Source organism: Amphiprion ocellaris, chromosome 7, assembly GCF_022539595.1.
Source record: "Amphiprion ocellaris isolate individual 3 ecotype Okinawa chromosome 7, ASM2253959v1, whole genome shotgun sequence".
In the NCBI taxonomy this organism is placed as follows: Eukaryota; Metazoa; Chordata; class Actinopteri; family Pomacentridae; genus Amphiprion; species Amphiprion ocellaris.
In genome coordinates this window covers 30,099-38,917 of record NC_072772.1, presented here as the reverse complement: position 1 = coordinate 38,917, position 8,819 = coordinate 30,099, and the positions used below count along the sequence as shown (strand labels likewise).

Genomic DNA, 8,819 nt, shown 5'->3' with positions numbered 1-8,819 from the left:
GGTCTTTAAGATATGATGGAGATTGGTTGTTAAGAGCTTTATATGTCAGAAGAAGGATTTTGAATTCTATTCTACATTTCACAGGAAGCCGGGCTGCACAGTGGCGTAGTGGTTAGCACTTTCGCCTTGCAGCGAGAAGATCCCTGGTTCGCGTCCCGGCTTTCCCGGGATCTTTCTGCATGGAGTTTGCATGTTCTCCCTGTGCATGCGTGGGTTTTCTCCGGGTACTCCGGCTTCCTCCCACAGTCCAAAAATATGTTGAGGTTAATTGATTACTCTAAATTGCCCGTAGGTGTGAATGTGTGAGTGCTTGTTTGTCTATACATGTAGCCCTGCGACAGACTGGCGACCTGTCTAGGGTGTCCCCTGCCTTCACCCGAGTCAGCTGGGATAGACTCCAGCCCCCCCCCCATGACCCTAGTGAGGATTAAGCGGTGTATAGATAATGGATGGATGGATGGATTTCACAGGAAGCCAACGAAGAGAAACCAGCATAGGAGAAATATGATCTCTCTTGCTAACTATCGTCAGTACTCTGGCTGCAGCCCTACACTGCACTACACTAACACTGATTTAGCAAGTCTGAGTTCTGAACCGTGGCTTTGGTACCAATAAGCTGGTTTTGTGTAATAGCCTAAAACTGCCTCAGATTGTTGACTGTGGTCATAAAGACTTATTTACTGAGCATTGAGAAACCTGCTTCTTGGAAAAAAAGAAAAGTATATGAATAACATAAAATGATATGATATAGAATAATAATTATAAATACAGTGATGTTACTTTGAACAGGTGAATGATCAGGGAGTCTCTGTCACTCAGGTTGTCTACAATCTGGAAGTTACTGATGTAACGATGCACTGAATTGGACAGCTGGACACACACATAAACAGAGTCAGCTGTTAGCTAGTTAGCAACGCCGCCGTCCTAAACATGCGATCATTCATGTCTCATCCATTAGAAGGTCATTATCATGATGTAGTAAACTTTTTACAAACTTTTATTTAAAATACTACATTCATTTTAAAGACACTTAAATACACCATTGACACAAGCTTTCAGATTTTTCTGCACTAGCACTAGAAGGTGATTACCATCTCCAGGTCAGAGTTTTCTGGGGTGAATCCAGTTGGTAGACTGATATCAAGAACCACCATCCTGACGTCTCTGGGTCCTAGAGCCCTGCTGTGAATGAGAAAAAGAACAGCACTGACAAAGGGCACGATGAATATACGACTATAATCAGCTGCTGTCACATTGTTCATGTAAAGGCATAACGTACAATCAGTCACTGATCAGATTAAAGCCTTTGAGCATGTGAGCAGCAGCATTTTAAAATGAGTCTGAAAGAAAAACCAGAGGAATCAGTCTTTACTGAGGCACACCAAGAATCCATGAAGAACTACCTGCAGCAGCAGACTAACAGATGTACCTGCATCTGCAGACCAACAGATGTTCTTCCACAGAGCTCTGACATCATTTGTACTTCAAATACTATATTTATTGTATTATGAACTCTTATCATGCTCTATTTTTATTGCAAATAACACCAATTTGCACCTTATTGTAAATACTAAGTTTTTTAAGCTCACCTCTGTAAATACCAGCATTTTAGGCAGATTTGGGATGTCTGTTGCATGCTCATTTGCACAGTGGCCCTCTATCTTCTATGTAACACGTGAGCTCGTGCATATCTTGAATCTCCCTAAGGGAATGAATAAAGTACCTATCAGATAATGTACAGAGTGTCAGTCCACAGAGGAACTGGCACAAGATATTTTGAACTACCCAAAGCTGTGAAACTGTGCCCTGCAATTTGTAATAAGGTAGTCGATATTGCTGCCGATCTAACATTTTGCACAGTCGTGTACACGTATAACAACAACAACTACTTGATCTTGTCTGACTTTTCTACATCTGCTGGAGGCTTTTCTGGTCCGGGACAGTAGCAAAGCATTAATTAATGTACATCTGTATATATTATATGGTGGGCTAGAGCGTATGTAATAGTGTATTTGATGTAATTATGCTCCAATGTGTTATTTTGATCTTAACAATAATGTATTCATTTGATCTTCACAAAAATAATACTAACAAAAAGTCCCTGAAGATGAGCACACACAGTCCTTGCATTGTGATGTATGCAAAACGTATGTATTTTAAGAGATTGTACGCGAGTGTTTTAGAAATTCAATTTACTAAATTTACTCAGGTCAGCAGTCTAAATGCTTTGTTTTTTTGTTAAAGTGCATTTGCTTTAATTTGTCACCCGTCTGAAGGACGTCGTGTAAAATATGTGATATAGTGTGAGAATTTGATCTACCGCTGGATCCTTCAAAAGTGACGTTGAGCTAAAAGTGCTTGCAGGGCATTTTCTCTTCCACCTCATGCAGCTGATTGTAATAGGTCACAACCCGTGGTCGTCTTTCCCTGTACTGGAAAGAAAACAAACAACAAACAAACATAAGAGGAAAAGCAGACAGTAGCGTATAAGTATTGTACTCATAAACAAAGCCCTTAGCGGCAAGGTCTTTGTGATATTTCTGAAATACATTTAGAATGGATTGTTGCGGTTTCAGCACGCCATGAAAGTGAGACTTGAATGAGGTCAGTCTTGGTTAGTAACCCCATACTCCATTCATGTCATTCTACAACATTCTACAAGTCCATTCTTATGTATCGTGATAATACCTCTAGTATTCCTTGTCCATTTCCTCGAGCCTCTACTTCCAAATCAAGATTAGCAGGCAACTGCGAACAGAGAAGAAGATTGTTAGGTTAAGATGAGTTCCTTTTTGACACGAGATATGGGTTTTGCTCTTTCAATCATTGGTCGCTTTTAATGTAAATCTCTTGTGAATATAGGTTGTAATCCTACACTATAAATGAAGTATCAGCTTCGTACCAGACTTTTCAGAAGTGAATATCACCTATATTTAACACACATAAAACAATATTCAGTATTAGGCACAAACCGACATATTAAGAGATTAGTTGGTTTGTATATTATTCTCCACCCAAAGCGACTCCAGGATCACCTCACTTTCAGCAAACACACAGTGCAAACACGGCCTTGAGCTGCTACAAGGGGAAAACTGGATTCAAAGTGTTGACAGCTACTTCCTAATGAAAGCTAGTTTATGATGTTTTTCAATGTTCACTATAGGTTTTTTTTGTGTGTTTCTTTACTGGTGTTGCTATGTATAGGAGCACCAGTCAAGAAAACAATTAAATCATTATTTTTTTTTTCCATTTTGATTTTATTCAACCTTTACTTAACCAGGAGAGATCCTGTTGATATTAAGAACCTCTTTTTCAAGGGAGTCCTGGCCAAGATAGGCAGCAGCAAATACAAAACACAGTTATGAAATTACACAGTTAAAACATGATTAAAATACGGAGGAAAAAAAACAATAAGAAGAAGAAGAATTAAAATCACCAGTATTACAGTACATGATGATTCCTGTGAACTACTCTGTGTTTTGCTCAGTAGCCTGACTGGAGAATCTAAAACAAGTAGGTATCTGCCTTCACATGTAAACACGTTAACAGCATGTACGATGGTGTCAACTCAGGAAGTTGCTCGAGTGAGAAACGGCTGAAATTCTCCAAACAGAACAGACAGCTGTTCCATGCTCGTACATACTTTGTCTGGTTGTAGTTTTGAACCCGGTACTGGAGGAATAAAGCAGTGCTGCATCAGTCCTGCATCAGTCCTGCATCAGTCCTGCATCAGTCCTGCATCAGTCCTGCATCAGTCCTGCATCTGAAAACACCCCCTTAGCATCTCGGCCTCCCCCACGGGTGCAGCCAATGTCTCCGTGCTCCACCACGTCCCAAATCTGAGCAGAAGGTTAATCAAGAATGAGGTGACATGACTTTAGATTTTAAAATGATGCCTGTTCGGGTTAGACTTATTAAACCCACTGCATTCCAGTGTGTATTAAATCATGTCAATTAAAAACTGACTTTTAGAAGTATTGTGCATATTCACAAAGAAGGCATTAGTTCTTGTTGTTGCTATTTGGTTCTATGGCAACAAAATGTGGCACAATGTGGAAAATGGAGAATCTGAGAAAAATGTGGAGATTGTTTTATGAGTAAAGTCAATTCTATTTTAAACCCTTCTATCGATGATAGAAGTTGTCCTCATGATGATAAGTTCTTGAGGACAACTTATCAACCCTAACCCTCTCAGATAGAAATTCACGCACCTTCCTCTGTGTGAGTCTGGCCTTGTTGAGAAGATACACAGCGTTGTCCACAGCCACCAGGCTGACTTTTGCACCCGGGTCACCTCTGATCTGAAAGCTGAAGCTCTTCCCAGGCGCATAGTCTCTGCAAATGCCGTCCACTGGCCCGACTTTGAGCTGTAAGAGAAAATGAACATAGCAATAAACCAAACTTTTAATTATCCTGTTGGTTTGTACAACTTTTCTTGCTTGGTTTGCGTGGTTTACTTGAGCTTGACTCAGGTCAATATTGTAAAACTGAAATAGACAAAAGACAACAACAACAACAGAGAAAAGAAAATAAATCAGTATACAAGCACTGATACATTCATGAACACAGCACGTATTAGACATGTACCGAACCCGACAGAAACCGTTCACCGACATATAATTCCAACTCTAACCCTCTAACCGCGAGTGAGGGTTCTCCAGGTAGGTATTTTCAGAGTGGCACAAGGTATGAAGGTGTCCCCGGTAAAGAACACGGCAGCCAGACTTTCCAGGTTAATGATGTTTATTGTTGTTGCAGATAACTCTGTGCTGCACTGTAGACAACTGTGGCTACTTGTGGATAACTGTGGCTAGCTGTGGTTCTGAAACATCACAAACAGGAATACTGAATCAGTAAGACATTCAGCATAAATGTAACCACAATAATAATTATACTATGAAACAGTAACACAAATGCACATAAACACAATAACGAAGGGCAAAATATTATGCATGGCTCAGCATTTCAATCACATGACGGTAGCAATGTAGCCAAACCCACTCGGACAGACAACATGGTGGGCTAATTGCTAAGCTAACGTCCGTCCTGTAAAGTGTCGCTAAACGATCAACAAGTAACACTAAATAGTGCATAATCATGCTCTACTGGTGGAACACATGACCACTCACCTTCATCATTTACACACAGCAGGTTAAGGAAGAAAAAATGCAACATGCATCCAGTTCAGACATGTGCACAGGATAGAACTAGCTAACAACTGTGCTGCAACGATGGAGAAAAGCGACGTCACACACTAGGTGCGTTCAAAGACATTACGTAAAAAAACATCCGATTAGCTCAACAAGGGAGGAAATACAACTATAACGCAACCCATACAACATCATGATCAAAATATGAGGGCTTTCTAACAACACTGTATGACATATTTCAACTACTTGACAAATTATAACAGAAACTTCTAACATGACATTTCTATTTGTGCTTATGTACACGTTTTACTCACAGACAAATAGTCTCCAAGGTAGCTTAGCTTACCACAAAGACTGGAAACAGGTTAGAACTGTTAGCCTAGTTTAGCACAAAGACTGGAAACAGTTAGAACTGTTAGCCTAGTTTAGCAAAGACTGGAAAAAGGTGGAACTGTTAGCCTAGCTTACCGCACAGACTGGAAACAGGTGGAACTGTTAGCCTAGCTCAGCACAAAGACTGGAAACAGGTTAGAACTGTTAGCCTAGTTTCGCAAAGACTGGAAACAGGTGGGAATGGTTAGCTTAGCACAAAGACTGGAAACAGGTTAGAACTGTTAGCCTAGTTTCGCAAAGACTGGAAATAGGTGGGAACTGTTAGCTTACCTTCACACAAAGGCTGGCAAAAGATTAGAACTGTTAGCCTAGTTTCGCAAAGACTGGAAACAGGTGGAACTGTTAGCCTGGCTTAGCAGAAAGACTGGAAACGGGTTAGAACTGTTAGCCTAGTTTAGCAAAGACTGGAAACAGGTGGAACTGTTAGCCTAGCTTACCGCACAGACTGGAAACAGGTGGAACTGTTAGCCTAGCTCAGCACAAAGACTGGAAACAGGTTAGAACTGTTAGCCTAGTTTCGCAAAGACTGGAAACAGGTGGGAACGGTTAGCTTAGCACAAAGACTGGTAACAGGTTACAACTGTTAGCCTAGTTTCGCAAAGACTGGAAATAGGTGGGAACTGTTAGCTTACCTTCACACAAAGGCTGGCAAAAGATTAGAACTGTTAGCCTAGTTTCGCAAAGACTGGAAACAGGTGGAACTGTTAGCCTGGCTTAGCACAAAGACTGGAAACAGGTTAGAACTGTTAGCCTAGTTTAGCAAAGACTGGAAACAGGTGGAACTGTTAGCCTAGCTTACCGCACAGACTGGAAACAGGTGGAACTGTTAGCCTAGCTCAGCACAAAGACTGGAAACAGGTTAGAACTGTTAGCCTAGTTTCGCAAAGACTGGAAATAGGTGGGAACTGTTAGCTTACCTTCACACAAAGGCTGGCAACAGGTGAGAACTGTTAGCCTAGGTTAGCAGAAAGACACAACAGGTTACAGCTGTTAGCCTAGGTAAGCAGAAAGACAAAACAGGTTAGAATTGTTAGCCTAGCTCACCACACAGACTGGAAACAAGTGGAACTGTTAGCCTAGCTTAGCACAAAAACTGGAAAATGGTTATAACGGTTAGCCTAGTTTCGCAAAGACTGGAAACAAGTGGAACTGTTAGCCAAGCATAGCACAAAGAGTGGAAACAGGTTAGAACTGTTAGCCTAGTTTCGCAAAGACTGGAAATAGGTGGGAACTGTTAGCTTACCTTCACACAAAGGCTGGCAAAAGATTAGAACTGTTAGCCTAGTTTCGAAAAGACTGGAAACAGGCGGAACTGTTAGCCTGACTTAGCACAAAGACTGGAAACAGGTTAGAACTGTTAGCCTAGTTTAGCAAAGACTGGAAACAGGTGGAACTGTTATCCTAGCTTACCGCACAGACTGGAAACAGGTGGAACTGTTAGCCTAGCTCAGCACAAAGACTGGAAACAGGTTAGAACTGTTAGCCTAGTTTCGCAAAGACTGGAAACAGGTGGGAATTGTTAGCTTACCTTCACACAAAGGCTGGCAACAGGTGAGAACTGTTAGCCTAGGTTAGGAGAAAGACACAACAGGTTACAGCTGTTAGCCTAGGTAAGCAGAAAGACAAAACAGGTTAGAATTGTTAGCCTAGCTTACCACACAGACTGGAAACAAGTGGAACTGTTAGCCTAGCTTAGCACAAAGACTGGAAAATGGTTAGAACGGTTAGCCTAGTTTCGCAAAGACTGGAAACAAGTGGAACTGTTAGCCTAGCATAGCACAAAGAGTGGAAACAGGTTAGAACTGTTAGCCTAGTTTAGCAAAGACTGCGAACAGGTGGAACTGTTAGCCTAGCTTACCACACAGATGGGAAACAGGTGGAACTGTTAGCCTAGTTTAGCAAAGACTGGAAAAAGGTGGAACTGTTAGCCTAGCTTACCGCACAGACTGGAAACAGGTGGAACTGTTAGCCTAGCTCAGCACAAAGACTGGAAACAGGTTAGAAGTGTTAGCCTACTTTCGCAAAGACTGGAAATAGGTGGGAACTGTTAGCTTAGCACAAAGCCTGGAAACTGGTTAGAACTGTTAGCCTAGTTTTGCAAAGACAGGAAACAGGTGGGAACTGTTAGCTTACCTTCACACAAAGGCTGGCAACAGGTTAGAACTGTTAGCCTAGTTTCGCAAAGACTGGAAACAGGTGGGAACGGTTAGCTTAGCACAAAGCCTGGAAACAGGTTAGAATTGTTAGCCTAGCTTACCACACAGACTGGAAACAAGTGGAACTGTTAGCCTAGCTTAGCACAAAGACTGGAAAATGGTTAGAACTGTTAGCCTAGTTTTGCAAAGACTGGAAACAGGTGGAACTGTTAGCCTAGCATAGCACAAAGAGTGGAAACAGTTTAGAACTGTTAGCCTAGTTTAGCAAAGACTGCAAACAGGTGGGACTGTTAGCCTAGCTTACCACACAGACGGGAAACAGGTGGAACTGTTAGCCTAGCTTCGCACAAAGACTGGAAAATGGTTAAACTGTTAGCCTAGTTTCGCAAAGACTGGAAACAGGTGGAACAGTTAGCCTAGCTTAGCACAAAGACTTGAAACAGGTTAGAACTGTTAGCCTAGGTTAGCAAAGACTGGCAACAGGTGGAACTGTTAGCCCAGCTTAGCACAAAGACTGGAAACAGGTGGAAACGGTTAGCTTAGCTTACCACAAAGACTGGAAACAGGTTAGAACTGTTAGCCTAGTTGAGCAGAAAGACACAACAGGTTACAATTGTTAGCCTAGGTTAGCAGGAAGATGAAACAGGTTACAATTGTTAGCCTAGCTTACCATACAGACTGGAAACCGGTGGGACTGTTAGCCTAGCTTAGCACAAAGACTGGAAACAGGCTAGAACTGTTAGCCTAGTTTTGCAAAGACTGGAAACAGGTGGAACTGTTAGCTTAGCATAGCACAAAGAGTGGAAACAGGTTAGAACTCTTAGCCTAGTTTCGCAAAGACTGGAAATAGGTGGGAACTGTTAGCTTACCTTCACACAAAGGCTGGCAAAAGATTAAAACTGTTAGCCTAGTTTTGCAAAGACTGGAAACAGGTGGAACTGGTAGCCTGGCTTAGCACAAAGACTGGAAAATGGTTAGAACAATTAGCCTAGTTTCGCAAAGACTGGACACAGGTGGAACAGTTAGCCTAGCTTAGCACAAAGACTGGAAACAGGTGGAACTGTTAGCCTAGCTTAGCACACACACTGGAAACAGGTTAGAACTGTTAGCCTAGTTTAGC

General features: G+C 41.8%; 2 protein-coding genes across 6 annotated transcripts; both read right to left on the bottom strand.

Moving 5' to 3' along the window:
- Positions 1 to 487: 487 nt before the first annotated feature.
- LOC129349310 (complement C3 alpha chain-like) lies at positions 488 to 2,525 on the bottom strand. Of its 5 annotated transcripts, none has more exons than XR_008602277.1 (3): positions 2,321 to 2,525; positions 1,092 to 1,182; positions 488 to 870 (listed from the first exon to the last, which is right to left on the bottom strand). XR_008602277.1 is itself a non-coding variant. In XM_055012234.1 (3 exons), the coding sequence occupies exons 1-3, from the start codon at positions 1,640 to 1,642 to the stop codon at positions 760 to 762; spliced, it is 255 nt and encodes an 84-aa protein (XP_054868209.1). In that variant the 5' UTR covers positions 1,643 to 1,698; the 3' UTR covers positions 488 to 759. The 5 variants fall into 5 exon arrangements, 1 of the variants encoding a protein (XP_054868209.1); XR_008602278.1 differs by having other exon boundaries at positions 1,092 to 1,179; positions 2,321 to 2,368; XM_055012234.1 differs by lacking the exon at positions 2,321 to 2,525 and adding an exon at positions 1,590 to 1,698.
- An 865-nt stretch (positions 2,526 to 3,390) lies between these two features.
- On the bottom strand, positions 3,391 to 5,242 carry LOC111574849 (complement C3-like). The gene is made up of 3 exons (XM_023279647.3): positions 5,130 to 5,242; positions 4,212 to 4,367; positions 3,391 to 3,839 (listed from the first exon to the last, which is right to left on the bottom strand). The coding sequence occupies exons 1-3, from the start codon at positions 5,136 to 5,138 to the stop codon at positions 3,741 to 3,743; spliced, it is 264 nt and encodes an 87-aa protein (XP_023135415.1). The 5' UTR covers positions 5,139 to 5,242; the 3' UTR covers positions 3,391 to 3,740.
- Positions 5,243 to 8,819: the final 3,577 nt, after the last annotated feature.

What these genes read in the sequence shown, in the direction of transcription:
- LOC129349310 (XM_055012234.1), bottom strand. Translation starts at nt 1,642, where the DNA reads ATGAGCATGCAACAGACATCCCAAATCTGCCTAAAATGCTGGTATTTA. An exon ending in AAATGCTGGTATTTACAGAG is followed by an intron (nt 1,183 to 1,589) that starts GTGAGCTTAAAA and finishes TCTCATTCACAG; the next exon opens with CAGGGCTCTAGGACCCAGAG. An exon ending in AAAACTCTGACCTGGAGATG is followed by an intron (nt 871 to 1,091) that starts GTAATCACCTTC and finishes GTGTGTGTCCAG; the next exon opens with CTGTCCAATTCAGTGCATCG.
- LOC111574849 (XM_023279647.3), bottom strand. An exon ending in CCAGACTCACACAGAGGAAG is followed by an intron (nt 3,840 to 4,211) that starts GTGCGTGAATTT and finishes CCTTCTGCTCAG; the next exon opens with ATTTGGGACGTGGTGGAGCA.